At 34.0% G+C, this 18,898-nt stretch overlaps 2 protein-coding genes across 2 annotated transcripts in view; both read right to left on the bottom strand.

The window, feature by feature from the left end:
- Window positions 1–14,556, bottom strand: part of LOC128989852 (mediator of RNA polymerase II transcription subunit 14-like) — a 45,133-nt gene extending 30,577 nt beyond the window's left edge. Inside the window, exons 1-10 of the mRNA XM_054411931.1 lie at window positions 14,173–14,556; window positions 9,735–9,936; window positions 8,289–8,421; window positions 7,343–7,516; window positions 5,779–5,904; window positions 4,898–5,030; window positions 3,627–3,763; window positions 2,246–2,349; window positions 1,554–1,689; window positions 698–839 (exon numbers count right to left, since the gene is read on the bottom strand). Of these exons, the coding sequence (XP_054267906.1) occupies window positions 698–839; window positions 1,554–1,689; window positions 2,246–2,349; window positions 3,627–3,763; window positions 4,898–5,030; window positions 5,779–5,904; window positions 7,343–7,516; window positions 8,289–8,421; window positions 9,735–9,883 (1,234 nt within the window). The 5' untranslated portion in view covers window positions 9,884–9,936; window positions 14,173–14,556. The remainder of the gene's footprint in view (window positions 1–697; window positions 840–1,553; window positions 1,690–2,245; window positions 2,350–3,626; window positions 3,764–4,897; window positions 5,031–5,778; window positions 5,905–7,342; window positions 7,517–8,288; window positions 8,422–9,734; window positions 9,937–14,172) is intronic.
- A 1,779-nt stretch (window positions 14,557–16,335) lies between these two features.
- LOC128990441 (glutamate dehydrogenase, mitochondrial-like) overlaps window positions 16,336–18,898 on the bottom strand; it is a 33,431-nt gene continuing 30,868 nt past the window's right edge. Inside the window, exon 9 of the mRNA XM_054412805.1 lies at window positions 16,336–16,551. Within this exon, the coding sequence (XP_054268780.1) occupies window positions 16,435–16,551 (117 nt within the window). The 3' untranslated portion in view covers window positions 16,336–16,434. The remainder of the gene's footprint in view (window positions 16,552–18,898) is intronic.

Raw genomic sequence — 18,898 nt, forward strand, 5'->3', positions numbered from 1 at the left:
AACTAGACTTGTTATTTAGGTTGACTTCTTATCGAGGTTTGCAATAACAAGTGGTAAAATAATTTCAAGGGTTGTTTTTAAATAAAGATTGGAAAATGATCTTCTTTCATTATATCTTTATCTGTATTATTTGGATGAATTTTGGAATTCAAGAGAAATCATAAATTATAATTTAAAAAGATGATTTAATTTAATTTTGTTTTGTTTAGTCTTCTTAAGCTTAACATTTGTTTTGTAAAGATAATGATTGTTTTAGCGATAAGTATGGCATAATTCATCTTTATATTTATTTGACGCTATTAATTGTATAAAACTTGTACTGTGAATGAATAAAGAGAATTTGAATTGAATTGAATGGGATTTGAAAATGACCCTTGTTATCAAGAGTGACTTGTTATTGAGGGTCTTGTTATCAAGGTTCTACTATACATATGGATTCCTCCCCTGTTCCGATAACTAACTGTCGATATAAAAATGTGCATCAGTGCTTATGTCGTTCTTTTTGCCGTTAGTCACCCTGACAAAAACATATTAAGAGAAAAATGTAGCATATCTGTAAAAAGGTTGTCTATCAGGAGAAATTCAAGAATTATTTCATAATTCCATTAACTTTTCCAGACCAACAAAATTCCCTGACTTTTCCAGGTTTTCCCTGACAGTACCAACCTTGCTCTTAGCTAGATATAGGCCTACTCACACTCCACATCCTTAAGCATGGTTTGTAGCTCTGTCTTGAGATCAGAGAGTCGGCTCTTGGTGCGGACGTAAATGGTATGAACTAGCAGACGCTCCATAGACAAAAGATCTGACCGGATGGCTCTATCAGCTATCTCTGTCTCCTGAAAACAATTATCACATATGATATCACTGCAAATAGGAAGACAAGACACCAAAACATGACAAAACATAATGGACTTAACAAACTAAATATTGCAAATGCATACAGTATACAGTGTTGAAAAAATGTTACCAAGTGTGTTTTTTTTTTAGAATAGCCGGTTTTCCTGAATGGGCAAATGTTTACCATGGCACAAGAATCACAAAAACTTTACACTGTATGAAAAAAAAAACAATTCACAGTATCATTGTTCAACCATAAAAGGCTTAGTCCAATGGTGGCTAGGAAATAGTAGAAATTAAAAATAGTGATGTATTTAAATTTAGGTTACGTTCAATAGTGGATGGGAAATAGTAAAAACCATTCTCCATTAAAAACGCTGCCTATGCAAGTAAAGTTTAGATTGCAATTTTTTATGATAATTTAATGATATTTTAATTGTTTTGTGGTGTCAAGTTTGGTATTTCTTGAGCCTAGGTGGATTTTTCCCAGTCAGGCAATTCTAACTCGAATCCTTAAATAAAACTCTTGTGCTCTATTTCACATCCATAAAATTATTTAAATTGATGGTGTTCTAATTATGGATTAACACTTTCAAAAATAAAGACCACTGAGATGTGCTAAGTGATTGGCTAGACATACGATCGAGAAAAGAAAACAGGAAGGGGGGGAAATAATCCAGATGAAAATCGTAAATAGAATGAAAGAGAAATACCTCCGTGCTGAGCCCCACTTTGTTGCCGAGCGTAGGCACGTGGACCACAGAGAGTGGCCGAGCAGGATCATGCGTGTCTACCATCACAGTCAGTCTGTAGCCCAGCTCTGATCTAGGGTCCTTGGAGGTCAACTCACTGAACAAAAATACACACTCAGTAGGGGCCTAAAATCCAAATCATGTTGACTTTGGGTCAGATCAGGTGAAAAATGTTGACCTTCTGATCTCAGGCCAAAATTGGTCTGCTCTGAAAACAATTGATAACAAAATGTGATAACATCATTTTGCTATAAAATCAAGGCGTTTGCATGTAGGCTATATTATAAATGACTTGACCCAAGCATGGTTTGAAAATTATTTCTGATCAAAACCGATCCCTAACTACAGTTAAGTTCAGAATATAATTTACTAGTGTTAGTGGTTATCTGTTTGCTGTTGCTCCATTAGCATAGTAAGTAAATGGTGTTGTAAACAAAACAAAAATGTCAACAGTTTCAAAACCGAAACTGCAAAACTCTTTAATTTGAAAACTTTTGGAGCTGGAAACTTGCTGGCCGAATATCAAACTTTTGATAGTTTCTGACAAATCCCTAATTTTGTAGTTAGTTACCTACAACTACTAAACTTTAATTATGAAACTACTATTATTATAGTGTAGGAGCTTTAGTCCAAGGTTCGCAAATGCTACTCACCGCCAGTATGATATGGACAGACATTTTCCAGGAGAGTATTCATCTACATGAATGTGGCCGTCCAGTCGGTCTCTGCATAACCTCAGAGTCTGGGAGTACAATACCTTCAATGGTAGAAAACAATGGGAGCGTTTAGTCAATATAAAAAGAAAAACACTAATGGCAAACACCTTAACTACATAGTTCTTAGTGAAAAATTTACTTTTATAAAATTACTTGAATTGATTTTCACACAAGATCTAAGTACACTATCATGAATCTTGGTATTGATTGCAACTTCAGCAATGTGGTCTTGTTGTTTAGGAATTAAGATCAATCTTAACATAAATCATTTATATTTAGCACCGTACTAACACCCTAACACCAATGCCCGAGTAATAAATCAGCAGAGCATAATTTATGTTTGTTTACAACATTTTGAACACAAAAAATAATTGTAAAACTATTGTCGCTATAAACTTCCACTAAAACTTTATGGTAATTTAATGTCTAAATAAAAATAAGCATTCAATTTTTGGATTCATAATTTCATCAAAAACAAGTACAATTTATAATAACTATGAATAAAACACAAATACACTTAATTTGATTCTAAAAAAAAAAAATTGATAGTAACAAACAGTTTAAGTTATGATGAATAACCAAAATATTTTAACTACCGTAACTAGTGAATTAAAAATAAAATTAATATATGCAGTCATGCACATTAAAATAATATTGGGCACACCCACAAACTATCTGTCTCGCTATTAACAAACAAGAATTTTTCAAGGCACATAACCTCTCTGAACTCTTTCAACAATAATTGCATCACTGTGTGCTACTCTTCACCTTTAAGAACATAACAAGTTACACCTTTAACTTTTGATTATTTTAGACACTAAAGGGTGTCTACCAGTTGATCAAAATAAGTTTCAGTGACTTTGAAGGACGACGTTAAAACGCACAACCTTTCCTACTAATAAGACAATATTTTTCAGTGACTTAAACATGAGATAGAAACATGACATGTAGGCCTATGTCATGTTTGTATATTTTGTATAAAATATTTTGTATAAATGGTTGTATATTTGTATAAAATATTTTGTGTTGTAACAATTTGAGCCTACTACTAAAATATGTCCACTCTCATTGATTCTGCATTAGCAAATTAAGTATGATCTGGGGAACGTTATTTTGGTTAGGCCTGATTTTTCCTGTGACTTTTGGAATCTTAAAATGGAAATCGTTACTTTTCAGTGACAACTGAGACCAGTAAAATCAGTGACTTAATCTATTCACGACTTCCATGACCAGCAGACACTCTTTGGCACACTTTGTGACTAGCTCACAGAACTATGTTCTTTTGTTAATAAACTGGCAAACTACAATGGAAGCTGACCTCCAGCTGCAGAGACTGACAGAAGAAGTGAAGACAGTTGTACACCTCGGTGAGGAAGTTGGGGTTGTCCACCAGTCTAGCTTGTACAACTTGGTGAACGTACTGTACTTGCATAGGGTGGACCAGGGCCTTTCCATCTGCAAAAGAAGAGAAGAATAAATTAAATTGTGAATAACAAAACTGCTTTTACATCATCAGGAAAATAGTTTATTCAAACTAATAACAATTGCTATAAATTTGTCACACAGTTTTTCAACACATTTCAACAAAATCTCTTGCAAAATATAATAAAATAAGTACCGTTGTTTTTAAGTATTAATATAATTGAATATTGAATAAAAATTAAATTTACACACACTCCAATTGAAATCCATCACCATATTCCATTTTTAATATATTTACTGTCTCGCCGAGTAAACAGTAGGCCTATAGGTGTAAATATATGTTTTTAGTGTTATTAGACATAATTTGATTTAATTTCAGTAAATAAATCAACATGTACAATGCTGATCAAAGAATTGCAGATAACGGATCATAAATTCATACAGTTTATCAGTTCCACATAGTTGATGATAAAACTGATACAACACTGTCTTATACAGTATATTATCTCTCATCTTTATAACAAGTGAATTTTTCACAATGTACAGTGAACTTATCTCGACTTAAACATTTTCAAATTTGCTGCCTTGCTAAAACAATCAGTGCTTAGCTTTTGCAATAATTGTATAATAATTGTTGAATACAAATGATAACCTGTAAAAATTAACACATATTGTAAACATGGTGTAAACAAAAACTAGTTGGTCGTTGATTTAAATTATTACCTTCAACCTAATGTAAAAATATTTTTTTTTACCAGGCCTTCTGAATTAATTTGCTACCTTTACTGATAAAAAGTGGGACAGTCTGTTTAGAAATGACATGGCAGCAATTAGATTGGTTTTATTCTTCACAGTGAACTATCCACCTATTTCAATACCCAACTGAACTTCTTTTAATCAACATTGTTTTAACAATCATGAGATCAGGAAAACTGTTCTCTCTCGGAACGTTACCAGTAATTTTTGTAAATATAAATTAAAAGATAACTTTTTCAAGTTTTGGATCAAACTTTTCTATAAAGATCACTTTGGAAGAAGCATCTCTAAACTTACATGCGTCTTACTTAAACAACACGTAGACAATCATCTATTAGTAGCCTATCCATGAACATGAAACCTAGTTTCCTGACGAAAACTGAGCAAAGCTCGGCCCCCAGGTTTACTCACCTCCTGTCTCCTTATCCTCCACAAGAATGTCAATGTCCAGCAGTCTCCAGGGAATGTTGGGTCCTTCCCCCATCAAAGTGAGAGAGACTTCAAACTCATGCTCTACGTGGAACGTCACCCGCCCAGAGTCAATCTGGACACAAGAAATGTTAGGAACAATACCATCCAAAACTATTAGTTTAATGCACCTTAATAGCAAGATAATTCGCATCTCTGTTGTAACCCTGATTACAAGATGCTAAAATTAAGAAACCCTGTAAGTATATCGACATGAAGTTTTGCACAAAAGAAAAAATAGTTTCGGAAATTGCTTCAGTGCATTTCTTTAAGTTAGCACTACTTTGTTAAAAACCCGTTATCACAAAATCTAGTGTGGCAAGGTTTTCTTACCACAAAAATGGGGTGTTTAATTGATCATTCTTGTTAGAACGACCACCTGCTTTTAACACATATGCACCCATATATCCTCATGCAAAAAGGGTAGGACTTACATAATCCTTCCATCTTCAAGAATACATGAACGAATTATTCATTTCCATTTACCATATATGATCAAAGCTAGGCTCCAGCTTTTTACCCAACAAAGGATGCATTGAAATATAACCTCAGAGAAAATCATCCCCCATTCAGATTAGCCTTTCTTACTTTGACAAGGCCTTAGCATAACATTTTTAAATGTATTTAAAGGCATTTTCCACAAAAAGTGACTGCTTAAATGTTCAAATCTAGAGGCCTATTTCAGAATCTGTATTTTAGTAAAGGCCTCTCCCCTCTAGTTTAGGTTTGATTATTGAGCCTATGTCCAAAATATTAACAGTTACAATAAGCCATGTAAACTGGGTTTTAGACATGTTGAAGTTTTGCAACCAGCCAATACCAACCTTAAGATTCCTCATCTGAGGTTGTAGGTTGCCTGTGACCAGCCTATGTTGGATAACCTGGTTCAGTCTGTTGAGAGTGGCTCTGCGTTCTCCAGGAGTGATAGGATCAGGTGGCACGATCCTCTCCTGGAAAATATAGATAAGTAATAATTCATGATAGTAGACAGTATGACTATGTTTACCTACTTTAAAATAATGTCTACAGCATCAGCCATAAATTGGGGGTTTTTGGGGGACATTACCCACACACACACTTAACTTCATACTTTATCCATGAAATATTCATAAGATTCATAAGCAATGCACATTTAATGATACATGGGCAAATTAAGAGACCTGTAATAGTATAATATTTACACGTTACTAAAAGACAGACTTTGGTAAGCAGACGAAAGTTGTTGATTTAATGTCTCCATCACAATTCACCGTAAAATTAAACTACTGTGGTTAAATGCACAACTCATATCTACCTCTAACTTCACTTATCATGTTTGAACCCTCAACAAAAAACTTAACAAAGCATTAATGAATCACGGTTCAGAAAATCTATTCTAAATCTACATTTAACTAAAAATATGAAGGAGTTTTCCGAAAGATCAGGGATATCCAGGAGCTGTTAACATCAAGTTAATACCAATTATCATTTTAAGGAGTTTTTAGAAACAGAATAGGCCTAGAGTTCATCTAGCTTGTCAAAGAATAAGTGAGTCCAGGGGCTAACAGATACACAATAAAAGGACACAAAACATCTCTAGGTACACTGATACTAAGAACTCTGACATAGAACTTCCTCAGAGAGTAGGTCGTTAGAGATCACTCAACTATCATTTTAGGGTGAATTCGGCCCTAACCGTTAGAACATAGAAGCTATTTAATTCTCCTATTTAATATATTTTCAAAATCAGTTGGGAATGTTTACCACTGTAACTTAAAATTTGTTTTTTTTACACATTCTTTACCCTTCTTCAGTACTGAACGTGTGAGGTGTAGCTTAAAAGTGATTAGTGTCTAACAGCCTATTTTGAATTATTGGCACTCAAGAGGTTAATCTGTACACAAGCCAAACCTAACTTGACACAACATTAAACCAAAAGTGGAATCACATCTATATCATTAATACACGAACACAAAGTTTGTCGGTTGAACTCCTCCGCCATTTCTTAACCGATTTTATCCATTGATGTCTCATTGGAAAGAGCGTGTCGCGTATATTTGCAAACTGGCCGTACATTGTTGAAAAAGTCCCTTGGGCTCTGCCAGTGGCTTTGAAAGTTCACATGTTATCCTTATGAAGAACATATTTGTTTACATTTTTATCAGCTGTATAATTTAATTGCTGTTATTTATTTTTCAATTCAACAAACACATTGGGTACGTTTACTGATTTTGTTGAAATTAAATATTTACTACTTTAATTTACATTTGTTTTTAAATAACTAGGCCTACTTACTTCTTTGCAATTGCTCGATTTCGAGCAACATGTCCACTAGTACCTACCTATCAATTAATTCCAATACAGTACGGAACGGGTATATGAGATACTTTCACACTTTTTACAACATACCCTTATGCACAAGGGTAGTCGTGAGAAGGTCCCAGTGGTGAGAACCTCGACTGCCGCAGGGATGTGGAAGTTGGGTAGTCTGGCCTGGACCAACGTGTCCCGAGCCATACGGGCCAGCTGATCGGCCGTGTCCACAAACAGCATGGACTGTTTGTCTAGGAACGCCATGATGTGCTGCCAACAGACAAATAACAATTGTTTTATATGTGTACCTACTATTGGTGATTGTTAGTTAACAATGTGGAATTATTGCAGATATTATGTAAAAAGAAGTGTTTACAATGCTCAGGAGTCAAGATTTCAAATCCTGAAAATCAAGAAAACTTTTTTTTGACCAGTCAAAAATTGATGATGACCGCAATAACCCCTCAAATATGAGACTTTTCCTAACCACAAACTTAAAACTACACACCTACCTATAATGTTATTTTGTCAAATAGAAATGTATTATCAGTCCATTCAATTAAAATGGTAGGTAGCTTATAATACAAAGCCTACGGTAGTTTAGCAAAATAATTTTCTAGTAAATTTTACGTGTTCAATGTGGACAGTGTTTTGACAACCTCAAGACATCTTAACAAACTTTGACTTATTCAAAATGGAAGTTGAATCAGTTAGTCAGTTGTATTTTAATAAAATTTTAGTTACGGAAGGTCATAACTGGATGGAATTAAATAGGTCTACCTATTTAATTTAGAATTAAGTAATGGAATACCGGTACCTAAATTATAATTTAAGTGTTACAGTAAAAATCAGCTAAAAGCACTTAAAACTAGCCATTATTAATTAGTTTTAAGATTGAATTTGTTGGCAGTATCCCAACAGGTAGGGCGTAGGGTAACCCTAAAATCATCTTGAAAATTTAAATGAATTCAAATTCAGCCCAACAGATTATTAAACCATTCCTATAACTACTGGTATTTTGTAAACTTAATCAAATACTTACAGCAGATTTGTCGACCTTTGAAGCGCTGTTGGCCCATTTTACAAGAGCTAGCAGTCTGACAAACAACTGTCTAGTTCGAGCAGAGAATGTGTAAATTTCTATCTTTCTCTCAATATCCGTCTTGCGAGGTAACCTAACAAAACAAACAAAAGGTTAAAGTAACAAAACAACATTCTTGTAATAGATAAATTATACCTATATTACATTTATTTTGTTGTACTTAAACAAAGAGTGAGTTTAATAACTTAGATGAAGTTGTGTTGACAGAAACATTCATAGTCCTACATGTTCTTGTGGTAAATAAACTAGGTTATGGTAAATTAACTTGTAGAGAGAAAATTAATTATGTACGCCAACTAATTCTCTTGTAGGCTAATTAATTGTCACTGAGCATCAACTATCAAATATTTGCAGACTCTATGCCTAGTTTAAACTTAGGCACATACTCCTATAAATCAGCTGTTGACAATTATAATTTTTAGGCACTTTCACACTACTTTTTTGCCGTCCGTTTAAAAATTGTACTTTTGTTATGTGTCTATATTTGTTTTCCACATTACGGCAAGATGAATGTGTTTAAACAATGACTCAATTAACAGTTCAATAGTTGTTCTATTTGTACTGACTTGGTGGGCTTCTATTCGACAAAAGCCTCAAAGCAGAACCAAAGATTAATTTAAACTTTCTGCAACAAACTTTGAAATATCCAAATATTTTCTGCGTGCTTACACAATAAAAGTTGCGTGTAAATAAACCCTGTGTGTGATAGTTTTAATGAATATTTGGAAATAAATAAGTTTCCCATTCAAATACACCTGTTACATTTAATCACTTTAGTATTTTTTGGTTATTCTATGCGTTTTAACTCAGGATCAATGCACCGAATATTGACATCACAGCTTTCGTTTAAATGTACTGTAATGCAGGTTTTGTAGCGTTACCGTATTGTTTGCAGAACGGAGAATTTTTCTGCAGAAAATAAAGTTGTAGACTTGATACAGAAATATTTTCTGGAAAAAAGAAAAATTTTACTAACTTGTTATGTTGCATTTTCTGCAGAAACATAGGCCTATACTTACAGGTTAAGTGTTACCTAAGAAGGGCCATGTGGCCCTAGCTTTGCCTGTGAAAATAAGTACCTGATTTTTCATTTAAAAAAATTAACTTTTTGGAAGGCTGGGCTTTTTGCAGCCCTTGCCGTCTTTCTGCGACAATGTCACACTGTTGCCCGTAGTTCTGCTTTGGGGGACAAAAGTCTGTGCAGTGTGTAAGCTTGCATTTAACTAAGTTTACATGGGCCACTGATGCACGTAGCCAAGGTGCGGCAACCGAAGAGAGAAGTTGCATCTTTGGTGGGTCACCAAGCTTAAGTTAGTCGCTTACTAGGTCTATGTTAAGTTACTAAAGTTAACTTTAGTTTAGTCCTTACAGGTTTACTGAACTTACAATTCAGCAAGAACTGTCAGCTCGTGATAGGTCCTTTGAACGATGAAGTCTATGAGAACTCCAAGAGATATAGAGCCTCCCCTAGCTCCTTCTTGGGGGACATTGTTGCCAACTGGCGTTTGATGTCCTTCGAGAGGTACAGGAGCCATGTTTGTTGTTTTTAACTTCGACGATTCAATATTCACTGGCACAACTCATTTTCCTACAATAAAACACATTGTAGACAGCTGGTAAGTAGGGTAGGTAGGCCTACACGAAACCCCATTTATTACATATGTAAATATGTGTGTCAGCACAGCTAAAGCGCTAGGCTAACTTGGCCTATTCTCCATTAAAAATATCTGTATTCTAGTTGGTTTCTAATGTTTCTATACACCAACATAGTTATTGTATAGGCTACAATAAAATGTGACTGCAATGTTTAAAGTAGGTAGGCCTATTACAAAATGTTGATGACTGAGACACCTTTAAAAAAAAAAAAAACATAAACTTAGGCCTAGACTTCCATAAATGTTGTCAAAAACAACCGATTAAAAATATCGATGTTTTATTCAATAAATCGTTTGGTTGGTTAGGTTAGGTTAACCCTCCGAGTGTCCCTTGTTTTGGCCTTAATGTCTGCCTATTTTTTGCTCATTTGCAAGGTTTTATTAAAACGGATCTGAGAAGCTTAACCCTCCCGAGTGTCATGCGTCGCTGCAGCGACTCACGAACACTGTTTACGGCAAAGGCTCTATGACTGACTGAATCGGATTGAACTGGATTGAGTTAGGTATCGTTCTTTTCGTTAAATTATAAGCTTTCTCCAGAGGTCTGTCTCAGCGCTGTATGTTCTCTGAGCCGATCGTAATTGTAGCAGACAGCTGACGTGCGTAATTGTAAACAGCTTGGTTATCCTTGGACCGATGACTGATGTGTTTTATTACGTTTATCATTGTTTTAGTGTTAAAAATCAAAAGTAGTGATATACGTGGTGCATTATAAGAAGATTTAAGTGATTTTGAAGGGCTGGTTGATGATCCTGAAGAAGTAGGTAGTGATATTGATGTAAATTATCAGCCAGATTCCTAGCTATGGTTAGGCTATGCATTCTTAGCTAAACGCAATGTACTGAAATCTGTTTTTCACTCATAACTTATTTATTTGATAACTTACCTTACTATATGATTATATATTTGTAATCCTCATAAAATTTAGAACAAAGTGGCTATTTTCAAATATTTATAGGCCTATAATTTATACAATTTTATTGAGCGCAAACTTATTTTTTTTTTGAAAATTTTCCAAAATTTTTTTTTTTTACCTAAACATTTTTTTTTAAATAATTCAGTTAATTTGTGTTTTTACCAGGAAAGTTTTGGGGTAGTTTTGATTTTTTCCATTTCTTAAGTATTTTGGGGTGCTGAATCCGAATCTGAGGTTGGCCAACAAAAATTCTTGACGCAACATTGACAAAAAAGAGAAAAATATGGAAAAAATGATATTTTTTGTAATATTTAGCTTATAACTCACAAACTATTAACTTTTTGTTATTAGTCTATATTATAAAAATTAAAGTACACAAAATTTGCTACAAAATGTACCCCTAATGTGGTAATCTCCGATGAACCGTTTAGGCTCCAGAGCTATTTGAAAATTGGAACATTTTGTGTTAGTTTTTAAATTTCTCCAATTATTCTGTCAATGACATATATTCATTGTATATGCCCAGGCAAAGGTCTTATATAAATCCAAAGTGTTGAAATTGATTAATTTTGTGTTACTGAACCGTTGCCTTTTTATTTAGTGTACAGAAAAGTTACACGAACTGTAGCCGTTTAAATTATTCTCACTCAGAGGGTTGTAATGAGGCAGGTTCTGGCAAACGTTTCGATGCATTATTTGTGAGCATTCTAGCTTGTTCATCTGAACAATTAAAAAAAGGTTAAAAGTAAAAAAATTTACACATAATAATAAGAGATACCAAAATCAAAACTATCAAAATTTAAATAACACCAATCTATTAATCATGTAATATCTTATGCACCTGATGACGTGATATTAAGATATACGTGAATAATAAAATGTTATGTAGGCATATACTGTTGCTAAGCATTTACATTGTGTGTAGATTTGATAAATTGTAGGTCCTAGGGCTTAGGGTATAGGCCTACATGAGAGTGGTAAGGGTTAATTGACTTAAGATAGTCAATACAAATTTTGGCTAGAAAACTAAATCCAACGTTGCCTCACTGCCCCCAACTCAAGCAACTGTGTGGACATAACTCGCTTAGAGTTTACATTTACATTCGGGTGAATGAATGGGGGTGAAAAAAATTAGTATTGGTCTATGGTAACAGTGTCAATCACTCTAAGCCATGCATCGGTCTTGAAATTTTACACAGAAAATTTTATAATGGGATGTATAATACGATTGAGGATGTACGATGGGCTGTGATGCTAGAATCTAAGTAAGTAAGAAAGTAAGTATAGTACCAAACGCACATTCCTTTATTTTTTTAACTTGTTAAATCTACACACAATGTAAATGCTTTGCAACAGTATATGCCTACATAACATTTTATTATTTACGTATATCTAAATATTACGTCATCAGGTGCATACGATATTACATAATTAACAGATTGCTGTTATTTTAATTTTGATAATCTTGATTTTGGTATTACTTATTATTATGTGTAATTTTTTTTACTTTTACCCTTTTTTAATTGTCCAGATGAACAAGCTAGAATGCTCACAAATAATGCATCGAAACGTTTGCCAGAACCTGCCTCATTACAACCCTCTGAGTGAGAATAATTTAAACGGCAAGAGTTCGTGTAACTTTTCTGTACACTAAATAAAAAGTCAACGGTTCAGTAACACAAAATTAATCAATTTCAACACTTTGTATTTATATAAGACCTTTGCCTGGGCATATACAATGAATATATGTCATTGACAGAATAATTGGAGAAATTTAAAAACTAACACAAAATGTTCCAATTTTCAAATAGCTCTGGAGCCTAAACGGTTCATCGGAGATTACCACATTAGGGGTACATTTTGTAGCAAATTTTGTGTACTTTAATTTTTATAATATAGACTAATAACAAAAAGTTAATAGTTTGTGAGTTATAAGCTAAATATTACAAAAAATATCATTTTTTCCATATTTTTCTCATTTTTGTCAATGTTGCGTCAAGAATTTTTGTTGGCAAACCTCAGATTCGGATTCAGCACCCCAAAATACATAAGAAATGGAAAAAATCAAAACTACCCCAAAACTTTCTCGCTATGAGCAAATTTAAATACAAATTTACTGGATTAAAAACAAATGTTCCTTATGTTTTATATATAATATTGAAGCCCATGATTTTCCAAACAAAATGGTACCATAGAACAGTATAATTAACATTGTTTTTAAGCTTCTCAGATCCGTTTTAATAAAACCTTGCAAATGAGCTAAAAATATGCAGACATTAAGGCCAAAACAAGGGACACTCGCAAAAAATAAGTTTGCGCTCAATGAAATTGTATAAATTATAGGCCTATAAATATTTGAAAATAGCCACTTTGTTCTAAATTTTATGAGGATTACAAATATATAATAATATAAGGAAGTAGATTTGCAAATAAATAAGTTATGGGCAAAAAACAGATTTCAGTACATAGCGTTTAGCTAAGAATGCATAGCCTAACCATAGCTAGGAATCTGGCTGATATTTTACATCAATATCACTACCTACTTCTTCAGGATCATCAACCAGCCCTTCAAAATCACTTAAATCTTCGCACCACGTATATCACTACTTTTGATCTTTAACACTAAAACAATGATAAACGTAATAAAACACATCAGTCATCGGTCCTAGGTTAACCAAGCTGTTTACAAATACGCACGTCAGCTGTCTGCTACAATATTTTCGGAACTAAAATGAATAGCGCTTAGAGACAGACCTCCGGAGAAAGCTCTGAATCTGTCAAATAAAATGATACCTAACTCGATCCAGTTCAATCCGATTTAGTCAGTCATAGAGCCTTCGCCGTAAACAGTGTTTGTGAGTCGCTGCAGCGACACAAAACACTACACAAAGTGTGTTATGTGTCGCTGCAGCGACAAATAACACTCGGAGGGTTAACCTAACTAACCAAACAACAGGGTACCTATATCAAATAAAATAATTAATAACTTAGCTTATTTTTATTCGGTGATTTTTGACAACAGATAAGATACGAAAGTCTAATCAAGAAAACAATTACAAGTTAACTGTGTCTAGGCCAGTTCCCCCTATAGGCTATAAAAATGCTTCAGACAAGATGCCGACTCTCCAATCCCTGGTCAATAATTGTAAAGAGTGGCATTGTATAGCCTAGTAAATGGATACAAGCTATTTGTGGCTTTCCCAACACTAGGCATAAAAGGATATGATAGCAAATCTAGGCCTACTTGACCTACCTTTCTTCTTACAAATATTCCATAGATAGGCCTAAGCGACACAAGCAATATCTTAAGTAGATAATAGTTCCGATAATTCCTTAGAACCTATAATAGGTGGTCTAGGGGTACGCCTAGAAAAAATTAGAGAATTTCTTCTTCAGAAATCAGACCGTGTATGCCTAACAAGTTATGAGTTAGCACTAACACAATCGTCACAATCTAGCTTGAAAGTTATAAATTATTGCTTGGATTGTAATTTTAATTTCATCAACATTAGTAAAATAATCATCTGAATTGTCGGTGTTCTATATGGAATTAATCTGAACGTGCAACCAACCAAAGAGTCTTCAACGGAATGACATAGAATGAAACATTGAAACGAAAAGACAAACAACAACCCAACACACGACAGAACCACGAAACGACCAAACGACACGACAACCAGAACCAGGAGCGTCTGCGGCGAGAACGATAGTTAAACGAGAAGAGAGTAAGAAGAAACGTGTAGGCAAAAGGCAAAAGCTAGCATACAGCAAAATAGCAAGTAACAAAGTAGCCGAACCGGTGGTAATACCGTAGATTAAAAACATTAAGAGCAATAAATTATAGTAAAACTGTACAGGGGGATACAGAAGCAGCAAAATAAACCATTCCAATCCAATAATATCCAAATGCATGTAACATGTTTAACGGAATAAAAATATTGATTATTGATTCTTGATTCATTGCTGAAGACATACCAAGAATTTGGTGTCATGGAACGGTTTTAGAAGTACAAATGTTCTATAATAAATAAGTTATTAAGACACTAACAGTGTGTGTGACATTTTAATCATTCAGATTCACGAAAATAAAAATATAAAACAGCCATAGATAAAACATACTTGTTTTATCTATGACATGGCGTACCATGGCCACCACACTCCACGGTGCACTCCAGGCACGGCCACCTTTAACTCCAGGCCGCGGCCTGGTAGAATTGGCAAATTTTGCAAATGGTGTTGTCCAGCGCTAGACGTCCCATAAGATAAGATGGCAGACAGGTGACACCAAGTCATTAATTCGCGTATTATTCCTTTAAATTAAAAATTATGAACATAAATTTATTAAAGGATTGAAAATAAAATATATAGAATCAAAAACCAAAACAATGTTTATATTGAAAATCTATTTTTGTTAATTAAATTGGAGTAAATATTTTCATAGCCCAGTAAACATGCTTTTGTATGATTAAGCAATACACAAATTACCATTAGCCACCTCCAAACAAAACAGCTGTTTAAAATCCCCCTACTAGCGATGTTGCCACTTCGAAGGCCATGGCCTGGAGTTGGTAGCCGTGACTCCAGGACTCCAGGCCACGGCATTCGAAGTGGCAACACTGTCTGTTAGTTGCATCGATATATATCAAACAACGATGGTTAGTTGTAGTGCTGTTACAGCTGTTTTGTTTGGTGGTAGCTAATGCGTAATTTGTGCATTTTTACTTTCTCCCATCATAGTACATGGAGAAAGTATTGTTTTCGTCAGCATTTTCGAGTTCGAATTTAAATGTACCGGTATATACGAGTATTTTCGTTTTGGGTCCCCCTGGACCCAAAAAAGTGGTTTTGGAAGTGATGTCTGTGGGTTGGGTGAAATGTATACAGGACGGCAAGTATAGAGACGAAACCACAGGCCCAGACTCTTGCGCTTACTGTACATACAAAAACCAGACCATGCGACTGTGTTCACCATTACCGACCATTGTATCAGAACTAAACTTAAGAATGTCTTGCCCTAAAGTGTGTACTAGTTGTCAAAATAGAGCTGCCAATTTAAATGTAAAACAAAAAAAAAATTTAAAATAATTATGGTTTGCCATATTATATAATTTATTCTAATTGAGGAACCTTCTTATTGAAAGAGGAAAACATTTATTTAATTCAATAACAATCATACTTGCTTCCTTCAACTTCACCTGACAATTAATTCACAATCTGGTGTTTCAGCCTCTACCAAACCCGATTTTCTAGGTCTTTTTACGAATGATCACCATAGAAGTTATACATGATGTGATAAGTAAAATAAAATCCTGAATTAGAAAATTTCACAAATTGAGTTTTTAAGATCAATAATATATCACCAAAAAATTTTAATGAATATAAAACGTTATCGTTGCGGGATGAAGATATAATAAAGGGGAGTTTAGGTCAATTTATTTATCAAATACAACGTTTACACAGTTAAATATATATGCCAGGATACAACGAAAAAATATTTACAAGTTAAAATTTAATTTTAGAAAGCGAGTCCAGCCTCTCTGTAAGTAGTGAAGATCTTCTCTATTGAGTTGACGTAGGCAGCTGTTCTCAAATCTAGGCCCAAGTTGTACTTAGCAGCTGTTTTCATTATGGCCTGTAATTTGAAAATACAATATTAATTAGTACCTAGGTAGTGTGTGGTGTTTTATATGAAAGTATTTAAACGATTTTGAGAAAATTCAGCTCAAACCACTTAAAAGCAAAAAGCTTTTGTGGATATGAAGAGGATTGAACCAACCAACCCTACCGACTTCCATCCACGTAACACATCCTCAAGACTGGGATTGGTTAACACTTTGTACTCTGTAAATTGTTTATTTATCTATCAGTGACTATCTTCTATATATAAAGCCAAAAGTACCCATGAACTTTTCAGAAAACTACAAGTCACACCCCCATAAACCATATACTTAAAATGTTCGTCATTACGAAAAACCTTGCGCAAAACTATCCATTATTTCATTAATTGGCCTTTAAGGTCGTAATTCCTTTCTAAAGGGAACTTTCCATATACCTAATGTTAAAAATACCTCAGCTGTACTTATTTGTTTGTTATTCTTTCAATTTATTACCCTATTAAAATCAGGTGTGATTATTTGTTTGTTTTACTTTTATTGTATTTTGTTTATTTCAGGTTAGCTTAACCAATCAATAGTTTTATTAATACTTATGAAGTCAAACGGGGTGAAGCCCGTGGGTAACAGCTAGTTTTTATCATTTACCAATCTCCCCCTTATTTTATGAACACGAGAGTCATATTATTTTTAACTATTGTTGATGGGCGGACACAGTACTAGGACTAGTGCAAAGTAGCAGCATGCCCGTCTTTAGGTGAAACCAAGAGTGTACCTATCCCATCAACTTCCAACCGGAGGGTCCATTTATTTTAGGTGGGTTCCACCCACCTTTTTATTACAGACAGAAGACTTGATGAGTTGCAGAACAGAATCTGCCCATGGCAGAATTCAAAGGCTAATCTACGTTTCTATCTCCTGGCAAAAAACAAAAAAAACAAAACAAAAACACCTTACTACCTGCCAGGCTTAGTGGGTAGTCCCAATCTTGACTCCTCTAAGTTACAGCTCAAAATAGCATTTAGCAGTTTTAAATGAGTTATACTTGCATTGGTGGTATGCCTTATACAAAGGGGAAAACATATCCCTAAACTAATATTTTTTAAGCAACAATTATTTAATTTTCAAATGTTTCCATTATGATTTCCTTACTAATTTTTTTTTAATAGCAACCCAGCGGACACACAGACAGCTCTTGCCTATGTCTGCTGATTTAAAAAAAAAAAATCAATTATGTTAGTACAGAAATTTTTCTTTTTATTTTAGTTTTAGTTTATATTTTGCAATTGTAACGTTAAGAAGTATGTATTTTTGTATTCTGTATATTATGTGGAAAATAAACATATTATTTCATTCATTCATTCATATTGCAGTTTTACTCGCTAAGTCCTCAAACTGCGTAGGTGATAGGAGGCCGGAGGCTCCTTTGGCGTTGTTGTCATCAGCCACTCATACCATTTCAGGAGCCCAACATCGGAATCATGCATTGTGTGCATATTTATTTTCAAAATAACTAATTCAAGCACACAATGGTGTGATTTCTGAATGCATAAATTTTAACACAAGTATGTTTTTTGCCAGAAGCATGGAACATTTAGTACCAGCTCAATTATCAAGGGTACCTGGGTATAGTTACGAATCATCAAAAAGCTACCATCTTTTCTCAGGTTCATATCACAGTACGTACCATGGTTTGAAATAGAGGAATTTTACTAAAAATGGAAAATTTTAAGCACTTTATCGGTGTATTGAACTGTATTGCATTTGTCTAAGATAAGTTAAAGTTTTTCCTACTCAACACATTTACATTTTATTTTACTTATATTAAAAGTCACACAAAACAACCGTAGGTTTGGGTAATTTTGGTATTTGTCATATTTCTGTAATGAAGTCATAGCTGAAAAGTGACTCTGATGATGTGCTAAAAGCTTTTGGCCATTAATGGAATATTTAAAAGAACAAGTAAACATCTCCCAAAGATAATCAGTGTAATGACGATAATGGTAGCCAGAAGAAAGGCTAAATTGTTCAATTTAGTGAACACCAGAAGCCATTTCTCCAGGGATTGAGATAAAGTAAATAATAATGGCGAGTCGTTAGAGAGAAATGATTAACATTTGTCTTAACCTAGATCTGACGTCTTATGAATTCATGCAAACTTTTGTAAAAGCAACAGTTTATCATTGTTTCTTTCAAAGTAAACAAATCCTTTTCGCGAAACAAATTTTGATTCTGTAAATACCATACCAGTGTTAGTCTAGTATTATGTATTGTGAAAGTAACTAAAGGAACTTGAGTTATATTCATATAAATCTGCGTAAATTGTTTTTTGTACCTTTTTCTGGTATATGTTTAATTTTTGATGCA

Source organism: Macrosteles quadrilineatus, unplaced genomic scaffold (assembly GCF_028750875.1).
Source record: "Macrosteles quadrilineatus isolate MER2022 unplaced genomic scaffold, UCM_ALF_1.0 Scaffold_3__2_contigs__length_128488019, whole genome shotgun sequence".
NCBI lineage: Eukaryota > Metazoa > Arthropoda > Insecta > Hemiptera > Cicadellidae > Macrosteles > Macrosteles quadrilineatus.